The sequence below is a fragment of the Drosophila pseudoobscura genome, chromosome 2 (genome assembly GCF_009870125.1).
Source record: "Drosophila pseudoobscura strain MV-25-SWS-2005 chromosome 2, UCI_Dpse_MV25, whole genome shotgun sequence".
In the NCBI taxonomy this organism is placed as follows: Eukaryota; Metazoa; Arthropoda; class Insecta; order Diptera; family Drosophilidae; genus Drosophila; species Drosophila pseudoobscura.
The window spans coordinates 7,188,424-7,216,336 of record NC_046679.1 but is presented as its reverse complement, the minus strand read 5'-3'; the positions used below and the strand labels follow the sequence as shown (position 1 = coordinate 7,216,336).

The following is a 27,913-nucleotide window of genomic DNA, read 5'->3' as shown; positions in this document are numbered from 1 at the left end:
CATCAATCGATCAATTGGCAAGTCGATAAATTTTTGCTCTATCCCTAATCACAAAACGCGACAGAGAGAAAGAGAGAGAGACAGAGTGCATATGTGATCCAAGTCTGACTGAGGCTTGCCTTCATTGCAATCGAAATGGGAATGGGCATCCAATAAAAGCGAAAAAGTGCTGCCCATTCCATCAATCGATCAATTGGCAATACGATAAATGTTTGCTCTATCCCTAATCCCAAAACGTGACAGAGAGAGAGAGAGAGAGAGTGCATATATGATCCAAGTCTGACTGAGGCTTTCCTTCATTGCAATCGAAATGGGAATGGGCATCCAATAAAAGCGAAAAAGTGCTGCCCATCCCATCGATCGATCAATTGGCAATTCGATAAATATTGCTCTATCCCTAATCCCAAAACGCGACAGAGAGAAAGAGAGAAAGTCGATATATGATCCAAGTGGCTCTTCTTCAATGCAATCAAAATGGGAATGGGAATCCAATAAAAGCTCAAAAGTGCTGCCCATTCCATCCATCGATCAATCGGCAATTCGATAAATTTTGCTCTAAGGTCAAATTAATTTTTCCCTAATCCCAAAACGCGACAGAGAGAGTGCATATATGATTTAAGTTTGAGGCTCTCCAAGGCAAACGAAAAGGGGAATGGGAATCCAATAAAAGCGAAAAAGTGCTGCCCATTCCAACAATCGGCGATTCGATAAATTTTGCTCTAAGGTCAAATTAATTTTTCCTTAATCCCTAAAGACGACAGAGAGGAGGAGAGAGAGAGTGCATATATGATCCAAGTCTGACTTAGGCTTTCCTCCAATGCCATCGAAAAGGGGCATCCAATAAAAGCGAAAAAGTGCTGCCCATTCCATCGTTCGATCAATTGGCAATTCGATAAATTTTGCTCTAAGGTCAAATTAATTTTTCTTTTTAATCCCCAAACACGAGCCACAGACAGGGAGAGAGAGAGAGAGAGACAGTGCTCTGCTCGTTCTTTACACACTTCCCCACCTATCGATTGACAGTCGCCACATCCAATTAACAGTTAGGCACTGTCTCTGTCTCTGTCTCCCCCCCGCCTCTTCTGCCTCTCTGTCTGTATCGTTCATTTCTGGTATTTAGCACAGTTTGACGACGTTTTTGTTGTCGTCGTGTGTGCTTTTCCATGGACAAGACAAGACAAGACAAGACAGCGCGTTCGTTGCTTTTAATTGATTTTGTGTTACGTTTTATCCATTTAATTAAATTGTGTTCGCATTAAAGATGGAATTATTTACTCGTTTACAGAACGAACAAACATCATCATCATCGGAGGAGGTAGGGGGAGGGGGATGGGGAGGGTAGATCAATGTCTATATAAAATGTCAGATGTTTTTTGCAATGAAATTTGAGGGGTAATTAGTGCATAGACGTGAGATATTTCAGGGCTACTTAGTAGATTAGAAGATGCTAGAACTTTACGCTGGAAGAGCGACCAGAGGACCAAGCCAAGCCAAGTCGAACACCGAGGGGCGCTGCTGCATGACGCGTGGCACAGAGATGCAAGGGGAGTAGCCCGAGGGAAAGCTGGACGAGCGACCAGAGGTCCAAGCCAAGCCAAGTCGAAAACCGAGGAGCGCTGCTGTATGACGCGTGACACAGAGAGTAGCCCAAGGGAAGGCTGCTTAGTAGAAAACAAATTGGTTTTTGCCAATGGTTTTGGGTCGAATCAATCCATCTGAAAGCATATAAAAAAAAAATTAAAAAAATAAAAATAAATTTAAAAAAAAATAAAATAAATAAAATACAAAAAAAAAAATAAAAATAATAAATAAAAAATGTACAAAAATTCATATAAAAAATCCTTACCCCCCTTCGCTTAATCCTGGCTACGCCCCTGCAGAGATATACAATCTAGATTTTCGATTTCCATGAAGCGACTCGCTTTCCCACAGAATTCGAAGTATAGAATGAAACACCAATTGCTTTGTAATCCCTATATCTGTCTGGAGATATGTATTATCTGTTCCTAGATAATCCACAGATACTTTGTAGCGCGAATATCTATGGCTATTATTCCCAGTATTCAAGGTTCTCCTCCCTCACTGCCTAATGTTCTATGAATAAATGAATACTTTAACCATGACTCAGGCTAGAATGTGCATGGTTTTTGTTGTTGTTTTTAGCACTGAATTTTTAACTACTTGCGAGTGTATTCGTAGTATTCATTTGGCGGAAACTACCTTGGGGATATTCGATTTGATGAATAACAACTGTAATTTTCTATGCCCTGCCAAAAATGCTACGCGTTTCTGTGGCAAGTCTTGCGTTTTTTCTGTTTATTTAACCCATTTATTATGTCTTTTGGCATGCCATTGATTCGAAAAGTAAACAAGTTAAGCGGCTTTTACAGTGCCTACCAAAGGTAAATAAATAGCGGTGACAGGCATTAAAAGGGGCGGCAAAAATTATTTAATCATTATCGGGCCCTATACATATTTTTAAAAAATTTCCTAATGATTGATTCCTCCCAAAAGAATGACCTTCGTTTTTATAGATACAGAGAGGTACTATATATCTATAGTAGGGGTGGGAAGGGGGGTGTAGCGGGGGCGACAGGCCCATAAACAAATCAAGTTCAATCAGAAGCATGTCCCCACCTATGAGGCAACAGGGCGGGGGGGGCACGTATTCCAGTTTATAGGAACAAAAAAGGGTAGAAACCTACCTTTAAGTTTATTCGAGGCACATTTCCCCTGTGATCAGGCTCTGTGATGTCTGGAGTGACTTTATTACAATTCAATATGTAGAACGTGTTCGATTTTAAATGTTTTTTTTTTTTATAGGCCGAGACGGATGCGGGGGCCCCGGGTCCCATGTCCCGTGTAATCGTAAAGTTCGCTGTTGCGCCGTCCTAGAGTCTCGTCGATCGTGAGAACAGCATTAAATGGGATGACATAACATGGGGCCCATTAAGCTATACTTAGAGATACCAGAGATAGTTCCAGAGCGTAGCCCGTGCAATGAACTGCCGTTTGAAGGTGATCTTGAAGGCTGATCGAGCCATAGATTATGCAATGGGAATATTACTCGCTGTCTCTCTCTCTCTCTCTCTCTCTCTCATTGAATTTCCGCATTTTAGACACAAAATGTATCTATAGGCAACGTCTCCTCCCCCGTCCATATCGAATTTCCATGTTGGCAGGCAACTAACGGTTAATAATTGCTGCCACTGCCACTGCCAGTGCTGCCACTTCATCCTCCCACAAAATGTTGTGCAATATGCGTGTGTTGCAGCTGCCTCTGCTTCCTGCCTCGCTTTTACAACATGTTTCTTGTTAAATTATTTGCTCAACACGAAATTAAATTTTGTTCAACAAAAGGAAGCAACAACAAGCCGGCCAGAGAGCCAGGAGCCGCCAACAAAAAACATTTGCATAACTTTGCGGCCAAAAGCGGCCAAAAAGCTTCCGTTAACAATTAAAAACCCACTGTTAAAAGCTGTAATAATTTTAACGAGCCAAAGTCCGAGTTCAATACAAAAAAAAAAACAAAACAATTTGTATCTTGGCAACTGTATCTTTTGCCTGAGTGCCGGCTGTAATTGCAGCTTGCAACATCTTCGCATTGAAATGTGTTCTCTGATATGCTGCACTTCCTGGTTGCCCCAACGCCCACTCGGCCGCAAGGTGTCTGCGGCATGAAAATCAAATTTCAGACCGCTTAAAACGGCACTCTTGAGAGCTGTCGGTTCATGGATTTTTTTACGACTCCTCCCCCCCGCCCCCAAAAAAATATAGATATAATTTTGGTTTTTTGTGTTCCGCTCTTCGGAGACCCCATAAATGTTTATGGGGTTTATGGTGATTGATGCACGCGCTCCACTCGCCCGCTCTTTGGCTAATTAATTCAGGTGGAATCCACCCACTTGTGGCTGCATCTTTATGGCCATTCATGAGTGCGTTCCCCGCAGGCCGCAGGCCGCCGTCCGCAGGCGATAAGACTGGGCCCCCACCCTCCAGATAAGATTACCCATTAAATTATAATCCAAATATTTGCTGATAGCCCTGATACTGATAATGACCACGCATACCGCATCGACGACTTCATGAGGTCTAAAAATATGGTCTAGTACGTCAGCCAGCCAGCACTGGACAAAGCCATGAATTATCAAGGTTAATTTTAGTCTTAGTTTATCGTAAACCAAAAACACTGCTGACTGGACGACAGGTGTTCGGGGTATTCATTGATACAACAAAAAAAAGGATCTTTGGATAAAAATGTACGAAAGGGGAACTTGTTGAATGGATTTCACATTGAAATTAAATATTTTTATAGTTACAAAACTATATTTTGGATTTCAATAAAATATTTTCATATAAAAAGAAATATACTTCAGACTTAAATTAAATTTCTCATATATACAAAAATAATTCATAATCAAATGAAATATTTTTTATTTAAAAAAATATTTGAGATTAAAATTAAATTTTCGTATTTATAAAAATACATCTCAGATTTAAATTAAATATTTTCATATATGCATAAAAAAGTATACTTCAAATTTAAATTAAATTTCTCATATTTCAAAAAATATTTTCATATTTTAATTACATTTTGTCATATTTAAAAAACATATTTCAGATTACAATTAAATATTTTCGTATTTAAAAAATACCTTACAGATTTCAATTAATTTTCTAATACTTAAAAAATATTTTGATTCTTAAATTAAATCTTTTCGTATTTAAAAAAATAATTTTTAGATTTAAATTAAATATATTTTCCTCAAATTTAATATATTATATTTATTTTCAATGTTTATATATTTAAACTAAATATGGGACATTCCAAAAAAATCTGTTTATGTTTAAAATAAAAGGGATTTCCATTTAATTCCACTATTTTTTAGCTCAAAAATCGATTTTTCTGTGAGTGTAGCATGAAAAGACTTTGGGAAGGAGTTGCAACACCAATAAGACCCCCATTTGAATCGAAGATGTCGCTATAGAAAAACTAGTCTCTTTCTATTCAGTGATTATCATTATAATTAATCCCATTTGGAGCTGTCACTTCTGTGGCATGCAAATATCACAACAAACTGTGGCGTCCAAGCACCAAAAACACCTGTCTCCGGCCACTGGTTATAACTGACCAGAGCAATAAAAGCCATTTGGAGCGGCCTCTTGGCCGAAAACCGAAAAGGCACCACCAGATGAGTAGAAAGACGGACAGAAGAAAGCAAACTGGGTTAAATTCCATTCAAAAAGCCGGCTTACAGCTTGTTCTGCTTGGTGGACGCTCTCATGGCTACTGGGAATGGGCATAACCAGCGCCATTCACCGACAGAAGCACCACTGAGACACCTCTCTCGTCTAATATTTGTCTTACACAGTTTTAACCGACATTTGTCGTGCGTATTTCTGTATTTTTCTGTCTTTCTCTGTATTCACAGAGCCGCGTGAAAAAAAAAAAAACGCGCGAGAGCGTGCCAGAACACGTTTTGGCCAGAAATACCCGATCTGCTCCGCTCCGCTCTGCTCTGCTCTGCTCTGCTCTGCGCTTCTCTGCGTCTGTATGACATTGTACCGCTAACTGGTGTTGCCACAACAAGTTGCCACCGAGTCGCCCGTGTAGAAAGATGATTGACCAGCAGCAGCGGCAGCAGCAACTGTAAATCGCATTAAATATTTGTTAACCAGCAAAACGAAACGCTGTGTGGAAATATCTGAAATATTTTCTCCGCTCAGCCGGTGGCCGCCGGTGCGGCAATCGCCGTCGCAGTCCTACGATCGAATGTCACACGTGTACCCCGTGCCGCATCGAAACGCGTTTGGCTTTGGCCGCTAAAGAGATGCCAAATGCATGGTCGGGTCTGGGCCAGGTTTTTTTTTTGGGTTTTTTGCCGGTTGAAATGTCAGTGTGAGCCAGAGCCTGAGCCTCGGTTCCGTTGCGACTGGTTTCGGCCTGCTCTCCAGGCTGCTGGCCTTTCGGTCAAAAAGGATGTTTTTTTTGTCTTTTTTTTTGTTGCTTTGGTATTTTCAGGTGGTGCGGCAACTTTCGTTGTTGTTTTATTTCCGCAACTGCCTCCATTTTTATTGTTGGTGTTATTTTCATTTTTTGCCTCAACTGAAAGTGAAAATACGGGTATTTACGTCCAAAATAAAAAGAAAAAATCAAAATATATTTGCCTGCCACATGCAGTTGTTGACATAACCATCGACGGTATGCGATGTGATGCGATTCGATGCGGGGGGGCACCGGGGGTTCCGTAAGAAACTGGTTAAGTAATAATAATTTGTACTTGCATTTTTTTTTTGCCGTGAGAGCAGTGCCGTCGCCAATGTCTTATCTGTTGATCTACGAGCACAGGCGTTGCCTTATCGCGGAACTCTCGCACTCTCTGGGAATTCTCTCTCTATTCTTCCTTTTATTGTCCCCTCTCTCTCTCTCTCTCAGTAACAAAAACAATGCGAGCGCTGGGGAATTGCACTTTGTGGCTTTTGTGTGTAAGCAAACGGGACGCCTACTCTCCTGATCGCGCTCTGCCATTTCTTCTGTCCTTCTATCGCTCCCTCATCAGCAAAAACAATGCAAGTGAAGCGAAACTGCGAGTCAGAAAACCGAAGTCCCTCGTCATTTAGTTTCACGAATATTCCCCGGCTTACCCTCGCAATGCCTTCGTTCGAATTGCTATCTCTCTCTAACGACAATTCCTTCTGTATTTCCAGCACAACAGTAATAAGCTTGTGCACTGCCGAAGTGACCATCTCTCTCGCTCTCAGCTTTCAGCAAAGGCAGACCAAGAATAACAAACGGCATAGCTGCATAGGGATTTTTGTCTTTATTTTAATCTTCTCTTCTTGTTGCTATACATTTTGACTTGGCGATACCCCTTGCCGATTCGACTCCGCAGAACAGACGACTCAAGTCCGCTGACATTTTCTGTTTTGTTTTGAAGAGCTTTATTTGAAGAGTCCACAAAAAGCCTGAAAGCATTTTCATGCTCTTTAAAGGCAAACAAAACAAATGATTTCTGTTTGCTTAAATTTTTTGATGATTGTTTATCAACCATTTAGGGGAAAATTGAAAGAGTAAAGGGAGTTTAGGGAGGGGGTTTACAGTGTGAATCAGTTAGAGAGGTGCCAATGAATGTTTGAAAATCTTAAGCAGCTCGAAAAGCTTTTAGAACCTTTCCCTCAAACGGTTTCCCACACACGAAGCTGAATGAAAGGTCTCCGGTCTCTCCCAGCCGCCATCGCCACCTTTGTTTCCGTTTAATTGATTATTTCCAAGGCCCATGATGTCTGGCGCGTTTATAATTCTTTTCTCACGTCATTGCCGGCCTGCCCAAAAGACGAACACACACACACCTCTTTGAAGCTGGCCGCCAATCCAGCGATCAATCCACACATAACTTCTCTTTTAGCACAGTTGCAGGCTGTGTCTGGCCGAGAGTCGTGGGGGAGGGACGGGGGAGGCTGGGACATGGACGTGCCACTTTTTGGTCCAGCGAGCAGGCGGGCCGGCACTATTTGCCTTTGTCTGTGGCACGAACGCGTTCGAACGTCTTTGAATAAATACACGTACTCTGTAGAATTCTTGTATGAATGGACTCTCTACATGGCCTTAAATGCTGTCTAATGCTTTAATTGTCTCATTCATGAATTTCCCCGAATCTAGGGGCGTGGCTCTTCTGTAAAGACAAATTTCATGCAAATAAATAAATGGCAAACAAACCGAAAACCGAAAATGCCTTCAGTCATCAAAAGTCACGCACAAGAAAACAATTTTGTAATTAAAGAGCGATATAAAATATAGAATAAATACGATAAACAACAGGAACATAAAAACCTGTCAGCTTTTCAGCTTACACAAATATTATATCGCCGGCTGGGCGTGTCAGGCATTATAAAGCTCTTCGATGCCGGATATATATAAATACCCCACTCGGTTTTACTGTATTGAAAGCTCTTCGATAAGCAAATGAGCAGATAGTCGAAAAAATACTCGTAAAGTGACACAAAGCGGAAATCAAATTCTCGTTAGAGTTAAGAATCTGAGGAGACATTCTTTTTCCCCTATTTTCTGATTGGCAACATGTTGCCAGACAATGAGGCAAACAATCTCTGACACCGGGGGACCGCCATGAATTGGACTTTGGCCCCAAGACAAACACAACGACAATGGCAACTTCATAAATTTGTTAACACCGACGCAAAAGCCACAAAGCGAATTTCGAATAGCGAATAACGAATAGAGGCCAAAATGAGCAACAGGACTATAAAGAATGAATGGTTGTGGCTGTCGGCATCAACCCCGACGGTGTGTGTGTCACCCACGCACACGTGTGTGCCGGGTCCACATTTCCATACGACGATATACCATCTACCATATCAACTTACTCACCTACAGACCCACAGTTTGTTTTGTTGTAGAATGTCTGGGCTGCAAACTGGCTAGAAGGAAACTTAATTTGCTGCCATTAGCGGAGAGCCGAGAAATTCGCGCGACTTCGTCTCTGTCTCCTGGTTATGTCTTTGTACTATGTTTGCTTCTTATACCCAGTACTTGTTGTTCTCGAGGGGTATATGGTGTATATAGGAAAGAATGGCAGAGAAAAGTCCCTAAATTATAGATATATTTGACTCCGAGAGCTAGTTGAAGGATATATGGAATTCCCAAGTTTAAAGAGGTGTAACTTCGCTCTAGAGCTATTATATATTTGGAAATTATCTATTAATCCAATAAAGTGTATTCCAAACTACAACCGGAATGAAGAAAACAATTTCCCAGGGCTGAATCCTCTGCTTTCTCTCTTCCAGAGTGGCTTAGCATTAGAGAGTGTCTGTCGTGTACCCCCAGGAAAGGTTTAAGGTAGATCTTAGTCCGGAATGTCATCTTCTGTTGGCGTATTTTCTTGGCTCTAGGCATAAAAATAGAATACAAAAAAATTGAATTAAAGAAGAGTCAAACACAAGCTGGCATTGTGGCTTGTGTTTGTTGTCTCGGCAGCCACTGGGGGCTATTTATTTAAGCGAATTGTGAGTAATGTTGTTTGTCTGGCGCCAAGTGGCAATCCGTACTCAGACGCAGGAAAAAATACATACATGCTACGTGTAGTGGACACATGGCGTGGCCACGGCATACCCTATGAACTTTAGAGGTTCCACCTTTGATGGCAAATTCAATTTGCAATTTTAATTGCAATGACCATGGCAGTGGCTGTGGCAGTGGCAGTGGCTGTGGCTGTTGCGGCACGATGGCTGTGCCTCAAATTGCATTCAACCAAACCCGAACGCAGACGAGTTTATTGATTTTTCATTTAGCAAAAAACCATTTTGATTGGTCTGCACAAATCAATGAGAAACCTGAATGCTTTTGTTGCACTTGTTTCAATGCAATTATCCAAACCAGATGACTTTCCCCCCCACCACCGAACTTGACCCTGGATCGAACGAACGGCGGGGTGGTGACATGTCTCGCGCGTTATTAGTTAGTGTCCTCTCGTGTGCCATGTATTGCCTGAACTTGAGTTTGATTTATGTGCCACTCACTGTACAATATACTCGTACTCGATTTTTATATCCCATGTTGCCATGTTTCTGATTTTTGTTTGTTTTTGTAGGTCACACACCGGACGACCGGCGAGGTGATGGTGCTGAAGATGAATCAGTTGCGGGCCAATCGACCCAATATGCTCCGGGAGGTGCAGCTGCTGAACAAGCTGTCGCATGGAAATATCTTGAGGTAAGTGACCAGAGCAGAGCCGCGTCTCCGGATCTCTAATCGGGGCCGAACAATGCCAGGCTAAAAATAAAACGGGAACGGATGCCATTGCACTAAAAAAAAAAGAAAGAACGGTTTAAGCAAAGCCACTTCTGGACAATTATTTTGTCTTTCAATAAATATAAATCTGGAGAAATGTTATCCGTGAAAATCCAGAAATTATAGAAATCAGAAAGAAACGAGTCTCACTAGAATAGAGCTAGCGGTAAGGTGAGAGAGAGAGAGGGAGAGATGTTGCGCTCTTTCCAAGTAAAGCTTCCATGAAAGCTCATCCCTTGCGGTTAAACTACTCCCTGGAAGAGATTTTGTACTTTATTCTGCTATAATAATGATCCTCTATCAATTATTTTAATTAAAGAAATAACTATCCCTTTTCTAGCACTAAACGAACCATGATCCGTTGTTTCCAGAACTATTCCCCAAGAAATGTGGAAACTACTATTTTAGTTCCATAAAATTCATAAAATCTAATTATTCTTCAAGTGTATTCACTTACAATCCATATTTGTTGTAATCTGAAGTCAACAAGCAAATCGAGCGCAGCTTACACTACGGCTTATGGGTCAATGCCGGGCTGTGGTCACTCCGTCCGGCGGCTGAGTCATTCCCTAACGTCCGATAGTGCATCTCGCTTTTAATTACAAACTTGACTTTACTCTGAGACTCTTGAATGACTGTTTTCTATATACTAGTACTCCAAACAGTAGATGTTCCTTTAGTTTTTGATAAACATCGACGATCATGTGGCCTCAATTGTTTACGCATTCAGTTCGCACCTCGCCATGGAATTGACCATTCATTCAGTTGAGTGTATTACGCAAACAGTTTAAATGGGTTCATCCTGAGGGGCTTTACGAGTGTGTGTTTCTCGAGTGCTATACGAATAATTTTGTGTGTTGTGTTCTCCATTGGATTCAATTCAAATTCGCATATTTTATTCAGAAATGGGGGCCATCACATCATCATCATAATTCCTGACCTATGCTAAAAACCAGCAAACACGATTATTGTTGGCGTATGATTCACTCGGACATTCATGTCATGGGTTCTGACATCTGTTCTGAGTCTGTTTTGTTCTGTGGACGAGGCAGGCTGACTAAACTGACATCATTTACGGGTGTACTGATGCTATCCATATGCTTATGGATATTACTTTTTATTTTATTGAGAGTTTATTTATGGAAATAAACAAATATTGTACATTTATGTACAATATGTGTGTGGTTTTGGAATTTACTGTTTGTTTTTCGGCTCCAGCGCTTGAGATCTTTTCTTTCGATGCGCTCCTCTCACGAAAAGCACACTCTCGCCATCGCTTCTACTCTTCGTTTTATTGCCCTCTCAGCAAAAGCAATGCGTCGCTGCCATCGTGTCAGCAAAACGGGACGCATCTCGTCACACGCATTGCAGGCAAACTCTTTCAAAACCTTCGTTCGATTGCTCTCTCTGCCTATTGCTCTCTCTCGGAATGCCTTTCAAGCTTTTGCACGGCAGAGGTGACCCTCTCTCCCTCTCTCTCTTGTAGCCCTCGCTCGCAGCAAATGCAGACCGAGAACAACAAGAGTGCCGTTTGTTGGCTGCGTAGTTATTTCATTATCTTTATCGTCTCTTCTCATTGTGCTTGATAAACAAACATTTATTGTTTATCCGCATGATTATTGCTTTGTTTATTATAATTTGTTGCCATTTCAAAGAGCTCGAGTTGGAGTTCAAGTCCAAATAAAACATTTCCGATGCCCGATCTCAAACGAAAAGTTCAAGTTCATGAGAGCTTCAATCCGCAGTGCACTGCACACACACACACTAATTGCCTTGACAGTGACCAGCTGCCCGTCAGGTGTGTTCGAGGGGTCACACACAGACAGAAAAAAAAAAGAAAAACTGCTGATGTAATTTCTGCGGCACAAAGTCTGAAACAATATGGCAAAGGCGGCTTTTGATACGAGTAGTCATGACATTGTGTCTGGGCACCCCCCCACCCCCCCGTCCAGCCAACGACTAGATTTAATTGCCGCCAAGCTGCGTAGCTCACACTTGAATCATTTGCTGTCTATGGACTGTTTGTGTGTGAGTGTGAGTGTGTGTGCTTTTTTCCGCGGATGTATTTATGCAGTGATTTTTTGTTTTTTTTCCTATCATCACGTGACTGCACGCAAAGCTCGCGGTTCTCAGGGACTGCCGATGCTGCTGCCTCTTTTCCAATTTAGCCATTTTTTTCTGCGCGCACACCCAATCCATTCAGAACCGCCCATCTTTTTCTAGGTGTCTGGTGTCTGGCTTTCCATGAATATGCAATTTCTGGCTTAGACCTGCTAACCACGCCCTTTAATTTACAATGTTAACACCCTGCACAACCTACACACACACATTCATCGCAGAAACATTGTAGAAATTTTTCGTGTAACCTCTTAATCCCGTTATGGCTTTTCAACCGGATTACATTTTCTTCTTATTTTTGTTGTTGTATTTTATGACATCTGTCAGACGGCCGAAACGTGCAGCAAATTGCAGCCAAAGTATTAAATGCAACATCGGGGTTGCCAGTGATTAAATGCCCCCTGACCAAGATATTCTGATGGCTGATGTGTGCTCGGGCCGACGAGAGATGGATTTGGGTCAGGAGAACGAAGAACAGAGAACGGAGAAGCAGCTGGCTGCCAACTTTTCATTTAAATGAAAATTCTGGAATGCATTCTGCGGCGCCATAGGCCTCGTTGAACAAAAAGCGGAATTAAAAATGCAGCCACACGTCTACCCCTTCTACCTTCTACCCGGGCAATTGTTGTTCTTTAGCCAATTAAGGCTTCAGGAATCCGCTGTTAATCATATTATCTATCTGAAAATCGACTGCAAATATGGCCAGATACTGCCAGATACGAGGTAGGGAGGGGGGAGGTATCTATCAGTGACGTGGATCGCCAAACACTCCACTCCCTGGGCCTGGCACTCAGGCAGGCCTGTTTAATGACGCTTAACGATCGCAGCTGTCGGCTAACTGTCAAATTTTAACAGCTACACTGCCGGGAGAGAGAGAGAGAGAGAGAGAGGCGAGAGCGTAACCGTGTCCATGCGGGCCTGGCCACCTCCCATGGCGGCTCCCGGCTGTGCCGTGGCTCAGGCCTAATGAAGTCTATTGATTGTGGGGGCGGGGGGTGGGCAGTACCGTTCCGTGGAGATGCATTCTGGCTAATGCTAATGCATCGAGGCATCAATAGAACTAATCTGTGGCATGCGGTAATTGAAACCACCTTTGTAGCCAAAAGCAGCAGCCGGAGCAGCGGGCCAAATACCTCATGTGCTTTCAGCCAGGTATCCACCCACTCGGCAGCCAGTGACTTATGGGCCACAAAACTGAAACCGAAACTGAAACACTCTCAGCGCCAGCCATAGCCATAGGCTGTGGTAGCTCTTGTTGTTGGCGTGTATTTTTTTTTCTTTTTTATGGGCTTATCACGCGCCCGCCTGCTATGCGGAATGTCGCACAATGAGAACTCGAACGGCAGGCAGCCAGTCAACCAGTCAACCAGTCAGGCAATTGCATTGCAACTGCAACTGCAACACCAACCACCCACCCACATGTGATGACTGTCGCCGCTCCCAGGCTGGCTGGCTGGCTGGCTGGCTGGCTGACTTGACAGATAGTCACTCTACTTATGGGCCATATACTGCTTGACTCACACACAAATCCCATTGTCCGACGCAGAGTTGGCTGGATTTACTTCTTGACTTCTGGGTTGAGTGCAGTTCCCGAAATGCAAACATTACGCCGACGATGGCGCCGCTATACGCTATTGGGGGGCTTATGGGTTTCTTGGAAAACACTAGAGAAGTAGAACGGGTCCAACACGTCTCTATATCAAGCCCTTGCTTCCAAAGGCAGCCACTGCTCATGGAGTTATTCTAAGAAGCCCTAGAATCTAAGAACAACATACATGTCGTGTGCCAGACAGCTCGAGGGACTCGAGTGTTGCTATTAAGGGTTGTTTTTTGTTTGAAGAGAACAGATCATGGGAATGAACGGTTGCACAGGGATATAGTTTGAGGTCTCTGGAGATTGGTTTGGGGAGTTGTGGAGGTTCTCTGCAGGTTCTACATGATTCTACCAAGTAAGTTATGTATACAATCCAATAAATCGAATATCTACCGAATGATAATAGAGATGATCAGCCTTAGAACAGCTTTTCATACCTCCTTCAGCAACAATCGCCCTCCTAGAGTATCTCAATCTTCGGTTACAGCCGCCAGAACTTTTTCCTCATGTGGAAAAAATTCCATTAACTGCATTTGGAGCAGTCGTTAAGCAGGCACAAATACAACAGAACGGAACGGAACGGCATGGAGGTGGTTGCCTTTGGCTTAGAGCCATTTAAACGCTCATTTAGCGCGTGTAAGCCCGAGTAAGACGTGTCTTAACCCGGGCTGCTGGCTCATTACGACCCCAAACAATGGGCTGGAAATTCTTTGATCTTTGCCTCAGTGCGATGCTAAGCAGGTGATAAATCGTGGGCAAATGTTGACAAATTGTTGGCATGCAAAAATGTGCGCGAGACAACATTATATATTGTACTTCCGAGATCTCAGGTGAGAGATCTGTTTTCGGCTGACCTCATTTTTGGGGAATGCAGCGGCGAGCAGGTGAAGATGATCTGCAGCAGGGATGTGGTGCAATCATAATTGGTGGAAAAACCCCCACTCATGTCGAAGGCACACAAGGTCGGACTGCACTCAATTGAAAGTGTCGATGGCAGTCGCTGAGTTGAAGGTCAGCTGTCTGCCACAAGCTGCACTTCAGCTCAGACATGAACGAGGCATCGTGGCGTCCACTGCATCCATTATTTCTCTTGGACGGATCCCCGCCCCCAACCCATTTTATGAAATGCTTGCCAATAAATTGAGAGACTGAACGGAAAGATGGCACCAGCATGAAATTGCTGACAATTTAATGAGAGTATTTTATTGGTCTACCGAATTGCCCCCAAAAAAGATGCATGAATCTGTAATTAACATGGCATTTGATGGGGGGAATTGAGACGGTAGCAAATGCCAAAATTGATTCCTTTATTTTGTACAGTTATAGCCAGACTTTGACAAGTTGCAACAACAACATCTAGGGGTGGAGGCAGTGGCAGAGGCAGAAAGAGAGCGTGTCATGATTGCCGGCCATATAAACATTTCTCTTTATTGCCTAATGGATATGTGGCTGGAGGCAGTCCACCGGCTGTGGCTCTGGCTGTGTCTCTATCTGGTTGTTGCTCTGCTGCACTTTTATCAGTGCAACATTTCATGTTTGTGCGGCACGGCATGGCTGCCGCTGTCTATCGGTAATTGAAGCTGCCTCGTATCGATGCCATTACATGGCCAAGAAGGCTAAATTGGGTTAATTTCTGATTGATGATCAACGAGCAACGAGTAAATAAATGCTGTCGCACAACATGCTCACACACACAATTTCATTACTCGTTCCCGGAGAGGCACACAGCAATTGACGTCAAAAGGTGAGCACTGAGCGTTTTTTTTTTCGGCTATATTTAGGCAGAGAGGTATACAAATTGTGAATTCATAATTATCGAGATGGGTTCGAGTGCAATGCCAAAATTGGAACGGATTTTCGGTTTTACTTTATGTCTCTGGGCCGCAATTGCCAGTCATTGAACTCACAAAAAGTTACATTGTATCGCCCCCCCCCTCCCATCTGTCTGTCTCCTCTGTAAGTGTTAACACATGTATTGTGCGAGAGAAGGATCCATCGCCATGAGTAATATGTTGTCAGAGGCAGTGACAGATACAGCTACAGCTACAGATACAGATGGGAATTTAATGAGCACTGGCTCTGCATTCCATCCAGTTTATAGCCTGCGTGCGGAGCACAACAAAATAATCACCAGTGTATTTAGCTTAACAGCTTTCTTCTTCAACGCATTATCTCCTCAAAGAAGAGACTTGTGGTATATATATACAGTGGTGCTCATACACTTAAGCCACAAGAACTACACCATGAATTTAAACGAATATCAAGAAAAGTTTTTATTTTACAGCTCCCATTTTTTGTCTCAAATTAGTTCTATATGTCAGTGTTTTAATACAACAACAACCAAGTTATGAAAATATATAGTCAGCGAAATAATTAAAAAATCTGAAATTATCTCAAAAATATCCTGCTCATATACTTAAGCCACCTAAAAAAAAATGGTTAAAAAAGTTAAAATTTGCTCAGTATTCCTAGTATTTTTAATAAAACTACTTTAATATTTTGTAGGATGACCTTTCTGCTTAAGAAAAGTGGAGCAACGCCTTGGTATTGAGTCTACAGGACGTGCCCACTGTTGAGGGGTGATTTTCCTTCATTCTTCCTGTAAAATTCGGCACAAATCCTTTTAATTGCTGTTTTTTTTTTGGGCAATGACTTGGTTTAGAATTCCCCACAAGTTCTCTATAGGGTTCTGGTCGGAACTCTCCGGAGACCATTACAAAACATTGATTCCCTCTTGGTTAAGCCACCACTTGACTATCCTGCAGCAATGTATCGGGTCGTTGTCCTGTTAAAATATACAGGCAAGTGGCAAATTATCGGCATGCTCTCCAGATAATGTGTTACTCAGAATGTCCCTCTACATTTCGGCGTTCATAATACCTTGAATCTTCAACAGGAGACCTAAACACGATGCTGTCCATCATGAATGTTAAAAAGCGCCTTCAATTCGCCACAGTGCATACCCACCAAGGTCCTAATTTTTGAAATATGATTGTTTGGATCGAAAAATCCAAGTTTAATGTCTTTAGAAGTGATGGTAAACTATATGTACGACGTCCACCCAACAAATAATTACCTCCAGAATACACAAAGAAGACCGTTAAACATTGTGGCGCTTCGATCATGGTCTGGGGCTGTTTCACCGCATCGTGTTTAGGTCTCCTGTTGAAGATTCAAGGTATTATGAACGCCGAAATGTAGAGGGACATTCTGAGTAACACATTATCTGGAGAGCATGCCGATAATTTGCCACTTGCCTGTATATTTTAACAGGACAACGACCCGATACATTGCTGCAGGATAGTCAAGTGGTGGCTTAACCAAGAGGGAATCAATGTTTTGTAATGGTCTCCGGAGAGTTCCGACCAGAACCCTATAGAGAACTTGTGGGGAATTCTAAACCAAGTCATTGCCCAAAAAAAAAAACAGCAATTAAAAGGATTTGTGCCGAATTTTACAGGAAGAATGAAGGAAAATCACCCCTCAACAGTGGGCACGTCCTGTAGACTCAATACCAAGGCGTTGCTCCACTTTTCTTAAGCAGAAAGGTCATCCTACAAAATATTAAAGTAGTTTTATTAAAAATACTAGGAATACTGAGCAAATTTTAACTTTTTTAACCATTTTTTTTTAGGTGGCTTAAGTATATGAGCAGGATATTTTTGAGATAATTTCAGATTTTTTAATTATTTCGCTGACTATATATTTTCATAACTTGGTTGTTGTTGTATTAAAACACTGACATATAGAACTAATTTGAGACAAAAAATGGGAGCTGTAAAATAAAAACTTTTCTTGATATTCGCTTAAATTCATGGTGTAGTTCTTGTGGCTTAAGTGTATGAGCACCACTGTATATATATTTTTTGTTTGTAATTGTCAACTTCCGCATTTGAAATAAAGCCATAAAATGGATTATAAACGTGTCGAGCGGCCTGTTGTCCCATAAAACATTTCTCACCCAACTGCCGTCGCAGAGACTCTACACTCGGAGAAAAGAAGGCCAGAAATTTGAGTGCTACATATTTTAATTTTAATAATTACAGTACATAAAGTTATCTTATATTTTATTTGTGACAATTGATAAATCAAAAAAAAAAATTTTTTTAAATATCAAAAATTTTACAAATTTTAATTCATCGTAATTTTTTTTTTGTGAACAAACGAAACTTACATTTTGATATTAATATGAGAATATTTGATTTAAATATATTTCAAATTAATATATTTAATATTTGAATTAAATTCCTAAAAAAAATTGAATGAAATATTGAATTGAAATATTATTTATTTTAAAGTCTCGTTTACTTAGATTAAATATGGACCATATTTTAAAGACTTTTAATGCTATAAAATACCAAAACATTGCATCAGAGTCCAATAAAAAATACACAGTCTTTGGCGAGACGCATAAAAGACTTACTTTTCGGTCCCACAAATCCAACAACAAAGTACAGACACAGTCTTTAAATAAAAGAGCATGATTCGGTCCCAAATAAAAAAAAAAATTATTTATTATTATTTACTATAATTATTATACATTTATTTCCTTTCACACTATTTTTGGTATATAAACATCAAACATTAAATTGAAATATGGGCTGGTGTTTCCTCTTTATACTTTGCCCACTTTTCTCTGAGTGTAGTTATGTCTATGGCTCTGCGGCTCTGCGGCTCTCCAACATTCACTTCCAATTTGCGTTTGTCTTTTGTCTGTTTTGCCACCAACAAAATTATGTCATCAACTTTCAATCAATCTCAATACACTTCAATCAATTTTGCACAACAAAAAGCGCCAAAGCATTAGATATTCAAATTTATGCAATGCTCGGCTTCGTTGCAGCGGCAGCGCTTTCTTTTTGGGGGCTCGGAAATCGGTCAGCAGCCGGCAATCTCTGGACTTCGAACAAGAAAAGGAAGTGCCAGGCAGGCAGGCGGACAGGCAGCCAAATGTTGCAGCCACTAGCCACTACTGGATGCAGCTGCAATCTGCATAATTTTCGCATCACGTTTTGCATATTTTTCTAATTGAAAAACCGAAAAAAAAAACACAAAAATTCAATCATTTCATTTCGAAATGTTTTTGTGGCAACATAGTCGATGCCTCAGTCCACCAAAGGCTACCTACCTTCTTTACAGACTTCTCCCTTCCCCCCATGGAGTACTCCCTGCCTCCCTCACTCCTCTATAGACTCCTACCTGCCTCCCTCCCTCCTTCACAGACTCCTACCTGCCTTCCCCACAGACTCCTCCCTGCCTCAATCCCCCACAGACTTGAACCTCCCTACCTTCCTTCCCCACAGACTACACCCTGGTTCCCTCCCTGCCTCCCTCCTCCATAGACTCGTACCTTCCTCCCCCACAGATTCCTCCCTCCCCCACAGACTCCTCCTCCCTCCACCCCTCTCCTGCCCCACAATCAAATGCCGAATGGTACTCCCGTAATTGCATTTGGCAACGTTTAGGACCATTTATAACGCCCATTGCCACGCCCACGGGTCTGGCTACTGCTTGGATTTTCGTTTTTGGGCGGTTTGTCTTGTTGTTTGCTTTTGTGTCAACCTTTTAACCTCCACCCGATCGTGCCGCAGTCTCCTACCACAATATGTTGTCGCTGTTGCAACTGTTGCTGCCGCTAATGTTGCTGCCGCTAATGTTGCTGCCGCTGCTGTTGTGGTAATAATTTTCAATTAAGCGCAAAATGCTTTTATGCTCCAGTTTGATTTTTGCTTGAATGCAGAATTCCAAGCGGTATTTTGCATTTTGCATTTCATTTGCCAATCCATGGACCGACTCTGATGTCTGGGAAAACCATGCTCTCTCTCTCTCGCTCTCCCTCTCTCTCTCTCGCTCTCCCTCTCTCTTGGTGGAAACGTGCAAACGTGTCAATTTATGGTTTTTTTCTTAGAGAAATGCCGGCCGCTGTGGCTCTCCGAGACGTTTCCATGGAAAACCGACTCTCAAAGAGAAAAACACATTTGCCCCAAAGGCGAAAAACGAAACAAATTGAAAATCTAAACGTGGCACAGAGAACAATGGGGGATGTGCCCCCCAAAAAAAGGTTTATGGCCGCTTGAGTAGTTCTTGCTTCCTGCTTGGGAGGGGCAGAAAGACTCCTCCTCCTCAAACTCCTTCTGAAGTGGGCCCTCAACGTGCATTCATTTCCTGCAGCAAGCCCTGTCCAGGCTTTTGCCCAATTAACAAAATGCCTTCGAAGGCGGTTTTGGGCCATATAAAAATCGTTTGGGAAGCCCAAAACCAAATTGAAACATTCCTCTTCGAGTGCGGCTTTGGGATCCGATTAATGTAAGCCGCTAATGGGTGGAGGGGCAGAGGGGCAGGGCACTCGAGGCGCTAATCGTGCATCATGCAGGGAAATAAATTCAATTAGAACCGTAAAGCCCCTGCGCTGGCTATGCAAATGGAGATCAACGAGAAAGGTGTGGTGCCAGGGACAGGCAGACAACCCTCTGAGCCGCAGGCCTTGGAGATGCTGTCAACACCTGGCAGGGAAGGCCGGGGAGGCGGAGAGCAGGCATTGTGATAACTTCATTTCAGATTAGACGCGTCTCAGGCCGGGGACCCTTTGGGCCCGTCTGAAGGGCGCGTCATCGTCATTACGGCTGACATGTGTCTGCCACACACACACACACACCGACAGACACTCCCATCGAAAGGGTCATGCCCTCCACATTTCAATCTCTTTTCTTTATGCAGTGTAATAACTCTCTTTGAATAATGTTCTTACCTGCGGACTGCCCTTGATTCTCGAGTGTGAACTGTGACCCTGTAAGCCGATAGATCTTCCAAATGGATGCCTGTTGATAGCTCTATTTCTGGTCTGATATCTTACGTAATGCAGCCTAGCCACGCAAAGACCATAAACACCCCGAGGGTTAAGCGATTCAACAGGTGGCCCATGCCAACCCCATTTGCATGTGGTTACAGTGAGGGCACTGAGGGGTGAACGTGGGAGCAGCTAAAGAGAATGCTTGATAATTGCAAGAACAAGATGCATGTCGTGTGCAGGACGTGGCAGTATGATGCTTGACTCGAGACTGGGACGGGAACTCTCTACCAGGCACAAAAAAATCAAAACAAAATACATGTTATGTGCATGATTAGGCGTATTGATGCTCTACTCTCATCATAGCCTTGCCTTCAAAGCGACTAAGTGTTGATGTTTGACTCCATATGGGCTCCTGAAGGATACCTCTTCCCACCAACCTCTGAAAATATCTTGGAATGATGTCTCTTATGCCTTCCATCTGAAAATATCCCCACTTTGAGCTTTTAAAGCCTTAGAAATTAATCATCATTGTAGATATCCCTTCTGCGTTTATAACTAATGAAACATGCATTTCGTTCCCTCTAATCTGCGTTTACTGTGCGTGTAAATACGGGGGAATCCCCTGAGTAAGTAGCTGCCGCACATTTGATGACTTCTAATGCCCCTTCAGAGGTACGCACCCTGGAGAACCGCAAGCAGACAGGCTGTCAGCCTTATTGGCAGCCTGACAAGGTGTCAGTGGCCAGGACATGATAGGAGGAGGAGTGCGGCCAGGACCTGATAGGAGGGGGTGTATTGCCAGGACCCGATTCAAGGCGGAGTGGAGCCCGGATGACAGGCTGTTGGGTTGCGTGCTCGAAACAATTATCGCTGCGGCCTGCGCAAATCTATCAATGTTTTGATGGTTTTGAGGTTAACCTAATGAAATTAATTTTTAGTGTTCCCCGAACTCTGGATTTCTGAGTGAAAATTAATGGCCCCATCGACTTGGCCCTAGAGCGTCGTATATCATGGCTTTCAGAGGCCCAATTATACAACGGAGCCATGACGGGGCGATAAACCTTATCAGGACGTAGAATTTTTTAGCATTCTTTTATTTGGCTTATGATGGCACAAATGATTTTGGCCACTGACCAACTGGCCAGCGACGGCATGTGCCGCAGATAAGCCACAGTTCGCCAAAAACCCGAAAACTGATTAGACCAGAAAGACTTGAAAGAAAGAATTTGAAGCGAGTGGCGACAAGGCATGCTCTTATCGGTGTGTTACGATTTATTGAACACCTGCACGGGACCTGAATCACATGCGCCAATCGGTTGGCCACATTTCCATACGCCCCGAAGTACACTCCAGTATAGGATGATGCAACCTGACATGCTCTAGAGCCAACCAAAGTTCATTGTCACCTCGGGAGGCGGAAAGGCAGGGGAGAGAGAGAGCCTTGGTGTCTGGCAGCACTTAACCTTTTGCACCTGACTGCACACAAGGCAGCAAAGAAGGAGGAGCGACAAACGCATGCGTTGACGCTTGGGTTCTTAATAAGCTTACAGTTCCGGTCTAGGCCCTGGAGATGACCTCATCCTCATCCTGGCAGGCATTGTGCACTGAGGGAAACTGGAAAGCCCAGTCGCGGGACTCAAAGATTTCTGTATGCTAGACTGTACTTCATTGGGAACAGGAGTGGTCAGGACTGCTTCAAATGAAAGAAGTCTTGATTCACATTTAAAATGTATCAGAAAACGAGTCAAAAGTGAGCAGAAATGTGCGCTTTGAAACTAGTCAACACTGAGACTCCTATGAGAGCAGAAATGTGCCTTTTGTTAAACCAAATACATGTCGTTTGCATGACGGTGAGGAACAGAACTGGAACTAGTTCGAAGGCAGTTCGATGGGAGGTTGTGTAGGCCGTCTGGTGGGCCCAGAAGACTCACAGTTTGTTCGGAAGGGAACCTAAAATCCCTCGGAACTTAAGCCCTCTGTCTCTACTTCTCAGTCTAAGATGAACCGTAGAAGCATAACCTCTGAGGCAACTGCCGGAACGCCTTAAAAGCTTGAAACCTTGTATTTTGTTCTTGCATTCTCGGACCAGCGAGCCAGCGTCGGTCCCAGTCGCAGTCCTGGCCTGGTGGGGGAATCATGCCCCTTCTCGGGATAGGGCTTTGTACGCCTCAGTGCATGGCAGTGCAAGAGTTGGGGACGCCTTCAGCCCGAGTGCCTTTGAGTGCTGCTCGCACCGGGGAGTCATTGACATTGTCTGGCAGCAGGAAATGGAGATGACTACTTGGCAGGGCGGCAGTCCCTGTGCTGGCAATTAGGGATCCTGGAATGCCAGAAGGAGAAACTTTCACTTTTTATTGCGTGGCACTCGAATTACAAAATCAAAACATCGGGAGGTGGAGGGCTACTGCTGGCTGATTGCATGTCAGACGGCGATAAGAAATCGGAGTTGCAGCAGCGACTGTCAGGCGGTGCGGGTGATTGAAAGCGAAACTTAGCCCCCGAAAAAAGTGTCCATGCAGTGGAAAAGTTTTACTAAAAGTCTTTTGGCTCCTTTGTTCCTTCTCGTTGCAGCTTTATGGGCGTCTGTGTGCAGGAGGGACAGCTGCACGCCCTCACCGAGTACATAAACGGTGGATCGCTGGAGCAGCTGCTGGCCAACAAGGAGGTGGTGCTCAGCGCCACGCAGAAGATAAGACTGGCGCTGGGTATAGCGCGGGGCATGACATATGTCCACGATGCCGGCATCTTTCACAGGGATCTGACAAGCAAGGTGAGTACCTGGCCAGCATTTCAATGAGCTCAATGATCTAATCCCTCCCCCTGTCTGGATTTCAGAATGTACTTATACGCAATCTGGCCAACGATCAGTATGAAGCCGTCGTGGGGGACTTTGGCCTAGCCGCAAAGATACCAGTGAAATCGTAAGTGGATCCTTGAGCATTTGCCTCGTGCGGAAACTGATCTTTACCCCAAAACCCTCTTGATCGCAGCAGAAAGTCGCGCCTGGAGACGGTCGGCTCGCCGTATTGGGTCAGTCCCGAGTGCCTGAAGGGCCAGTGGTACGATCAGAGGAGCGACATCTTCTCGTTCGGCATCATCCAGTGCGAGATTATAGCGCGCATCGAGGCCGATCCGGACATGATGCCGCGCACACCCTCCTTCGGCCTCGACTACCTGGCCTTTGTGGAGCTCTGTCCGATGGACACGCCGCCAGTGCTGCTGCGGCTGGCCTTCTACTGTTGCATCGTAAGTGCTGCAGCGCAGACCCCCCCACTCCTCGAGCTCCTTGTAATGCCAAATCTCCTTCCACAGTACGATGCCAATAGCCGGCCCACGTTCCACGATGCCACCAAGAAGCTGACGCTGCTGCTGGAGAAGTACGAGCACGAGTCGTCGGCGGGCGCCAGTCCGCTGAGCTCCCTGGAGCTGATCAATTGCTCGCCCGGCGGCAGCGACAGCGAGCATGCCACGGGCCCGGCTTTGGCCTCTGCCCCGACAGTGGGCACCATTTGCACCGCGCCAGCGGGCACCTTGACGCCGCGCCATCTGAGGGACGTGGACGAGGAAGGATTCCGTTTCCCCACGAAGTCAGCGTCGGCCGCGTTGCCGGGCACGCCCACGGGATCGGCCGGCAGCCACGGCTTCGACGATCACATGTTGCAGTCGCGGGTGCGTCGCGCCACCCAGAAGCTGGAGGCCGAGATACTGCTGCATCGGCGCTCGCTGAGCGAGAACATCATCCACTTCCCGATGCATACGTCGCCCAGCGACAAGGCGCGCTGCCATCAGATGCAGCGTCAGCGGTCCTCCACGCACTCGCCGACGCCGCCCCGCCAGTTGCCCGGCGGCAGTTCTGTTGCCGCCGCCGTCCTCTTGCCGGCGGTTGTGGTGCCCGAGCCGCCGCCCCTGCCGCCGCCCATTTCCGCAGTGCTGACGCTGCGCAAGGTGGGCGAGACGATGTGCCTGAAGGATCCGCAGTACAAGCCGGAGACGAACAAGGACCACAGCGGCACGAAGCCCAACCCGTTCGAAGCGCTGGCGCAGCAGCGCGGCGTCAAGAAGATCTTGGGCGCCAATCCGAGGACCTATGCCGCCGGAGTGGGCGATCTGTTCAGCTCGTGCTTCGAGATGCTGGCCCCGTTCTTCAAGGCCACCATGCAGGGCAAGGCCGTGGCCCAGGGCACGGCGACAGCAGACGGCAGTGAAGCGGCAGCTCCCAAGGCAGCGGCGACACCGGCGACGACCAGTGAACCAAAGAGTCTGCCCGTCTCGCCGCAAATGACGCGCAAGTACAGCGCCATGGAGCTGAAGCTGCCCCATCGGGTGAGCAATGCGGCGGCAGTGCCGGCCACGACGGCGGAGGCGGAAGAGGCTCCAACCGCCGAAGAGGACGACTGCGATGACTGCACCTCGGAGGGCGAGGATCCGGACGGAGGCGGCAACTGTGCCGATGCCGAGTCGAGCAGCGACGACAGCGCTGTGCGCCCCTCCACAGTCCCGGCGGCCCGCAAGTACCGCGCCAACTCCCTCTACACGCATCCCTTGTTTCGCGGCGGCCCCAGTGGCGCCAGTGGCCTGAAGAACAGCGCCAGTGAATTCGAGACCAGCCCGCTGCTCAAGGCCAGTGCCTCGACGGTCACGCTGACGGCCTCCACAGCTGCCGCCGCGGACTCCAATTCCTGCGAGGATCTGACCGACGGCGGAAGGAAGTCCAAAGAGCTGCCCTCGGGCAGCGGCTCGGCCACAGCAGTCGCTTCGCCCACACCCCTGTCCGGCTGCTCGGCCCCGGCTGCCTCCATTTCATCGTGCACCTTTCAAGAGCTGGAGGCGCTGAAGGACGTCGAGGAAAGGCTGAAGTACCAGTGCGAACAGCTGTCGACGCTGAAGACGAACCTGACGCGGCGGGACTCCATCGAGAGCGGCTTCTTCTCGTGCTTCAACGAGGAGTCGGACGCGGCCATCACCAACAACAGCTTCAGCAGGCAGCTCAACGGAATGGGCTCGTTGGGGTTTGGTTGCGGCGGCGCGGCCAGCAGTAGCAGCAGCTGCACCTACGAACAGTACAAGACGCTAATGCTCGACGCAGCAGGCGGCGCAAGCAGTGAAATGAAGTGAGTGTTTGCCCAGTCCGAGTCCGAATCCCTTACTAATCCTCAACGGTTTCAATTTCAGCGATAAACTGGCGAGCCTGTGTCGATGCTGCTACTATGCGACTTCCACATCGAACGCTGCTGTGGCCGCTACAGCCGCCGCTGCCCAACAACAGCAGCAGCTCAATGACACCTCCTCGACCTCATCGTCGGTGCTGCTGATCGACAACGATCCGGCAGTGATTGGCGCCAATAACACATCGTCGTCCACGGCGCTGGACTCCATGGATGATCTGGATGCCGAAATTTTGGCACCGCGTCCGCACCAGCGTCGCTACACCTGCCACCATGCTCTGCTCAGCGGCAATGTCAGCGATTCGCAGATGGCGGCCACGGCCGGACTGATCAATCGCCTGGCCCTCGACTCGGAGATACACACGCTGCTGCAGCGCAGTCCGTTTGCCACGAATCAGCTGCTGTACTGCAAGAATCGCACCTCGTCCATCTACACGGACAGCTCGGACGACATCAGCAGCCTGGCCGGCTCCGATTCGCTGCTCTGGGACGATCGCTCCTTCACGGCCCTGCCCAGCACACGATCGGCGCAAATAGCCAAGATTGTCGAGTACTTTGAGCGCAAGCGGCAGGACTCTTCGCCGCCGTCCATGCACCATCGGAACGGCAATGGCACTGTGGCCGCGGCCGTGGCTGCCTCAGCCCTGGGCTCCAACTACCTCTCGTATGAGTCGCGCCGCTACTCGGACTTTAAGCGACACCTGAACCCAGACGCCCTGTGCTTCGATCTGGAAAAGAAGCCGGCCCACCAGCGGATGATGGTGTGCGAGGGTGCGGTCAAGTCGAAGCTGCCCATATTCGACAAGAAGAAGCATCAGGTGATGAACAGCGGCCAGGTCGGATAGCCGCAGGATAGTCTAAGCCATGCCACGGATTCCTTTATCAATTTTTTTGTTTAACGAGCTCTAAATTCCTTGAGATTTGAATGTCCCCCAAAAGCCGGCAGTACGAGTACCACTCGATAAGAGAAAACATCAGCAAAATTTAATTATAGTTTCTAGTATCGTATCGTATCGCATCATGTGTATAGAGCAGATCGCAATTGCAGATAAGCCAAATTATTCTATTAAAAATTAAGAATGTTTTGCCCAAGAGAGCATAAGAGTAACCAATTCGTTTGTATTAGTTTTTTGGTAAAATTGTGTCCAACTTATCGTTTTGTATGGATATTACCTAAACATAATCATATACATCGTGCATCGTACTGGTTCCTAGTCCTTCAAATTTACACTTTCTATACATCCTATGCTAAATTAGAGCGGAAAGTATTTAGTATTTATTCTAATTAAACCTAATCAAACCTGTCGAAATGGCATAGCTATTCTTTATGCATACATTATATCCCATTATTTATTTGATTTTGTTGTCTAAACACTGTATAAAAAAGCGGTTATGTCTACACAATTGATATATACAAGAAAAAAAACCTAAATACAAATATACACATTTATATATAATGGCATATTGCAATACATACATTTTAAACTGTAACTGTAACTAGCTACCACTTAAGGTCAAAGTTAAATATCGTATCTATATCTATATATCTATGTAGACTGTTCAACGTGAGGTTGTAAGACTTGAACGCCCCCTCCCTCCCCCCATTTACCCCTCGAAAACTGTACAGAACTGGTCCCCCGATTCGAGAGAACCAATATCCAAAAACGGGCTTAATATCGGCGTATGTTTTAAGTTTTAGTTTTTGAAAATAAATACATTTGTATACATCCAAAAAAAAAAGCCTGATTGAAAGCACGCTGGCCGATCAATTGGAACATTTTACACGTGTATATTATTATTTTTCTTCGTTTTAAATCGACTACAATTAGACTCTCAATTACCAGAAAAACGTATACATATTTCGAAAATGCGAAAAGGCGAAGACTGAGCCACCATTTATGAATCGGCTAGTAGTTTCCATTATACAAAACGATAGAAAAATATTCTAGATTTGATTATTGTATCGATCGGCTCCAACTGAAGCGACTTACTTTAGCAGCATAGACTTTGTTCAACAGAGAAATTAATTAAGATCACGCGAGTGTACATACATAAAAACATATGTTATGTGTACATAGCATTCAGAAGGAGTTAATCTGTAGAATGATTGTTAAGAAATTGATGTCGTCCATTTGAGCATAATAACACTTCAACCTCATTGCATCGTCTTGTTAAATGGGTTCTATGTGAGGCCAAACATTAGAAAATCATGAATTTAAAATTCATTTCCGGTTGCCAATCAAACACATTTATGCACCTACCAATGTGTGGGTGCATAGCATGTATAAGTATTATATTATATGATCACAGTGGAATCACAGTCCATCCCAGGCATACATATATACACATAAATACATATATATATATAAACGACTCAGTTACAGTTTTTAACCATCATAAAATCGAAGAAAGAATAAATTTAATACACACGAAGAATTTTG

General features: G+C 44.9%; 1 protein-coding gene across 4 annotated transcripts in view; it reads left to right on the top strand.

Moving 5' to 3' along the window:
• Nucleotides 1-26,942, top strand: part of cdi (center divider) — a 57,043-nt gene extending 30,101 nt beyond the window's left edge. For 3 of the 4 annotated variants that reach the window (XM_033378357.1, XM_001358140.4, XM_033378356.1), the window contains exons 3-8: nucleotides 9,606-9,727; nucleotides 22,879-23,077; nucleotides 23,143-23,228; nucleotides 23,298-23,553; nucleotides 23,620-25,418; nucleotides 25,480-26,942. In XM_033378357.1, coding sequence (XP_033234248.1) covers nucleotides 9,606-9,727; nucleotides 22,879-23,077; nucleotides 23,143-23,228; nucleotides 23,298-23,553; nucleotides 23,620-25,418; nucleotides 25,480-26,317 — 3,300 coding nt within the window. In that variant the 3' untranslated portion in view covers nucleotides 26,318-26,942. The remainder of the gene's footprint in view (nucleotides 1-9,605; nucleotides 9,728-22,878; nucleotides 23,078-23,142; nucleotides 23,229-23,297; nucleotides 23,554-23,619; nucleotides 25,419-25,479) is intronic. The other variant, XM_015183194.2, reaches the window with a different exon arrangement.
• Nucleotides 26,943-27,913: the final 971 nt, after the last annotated feature.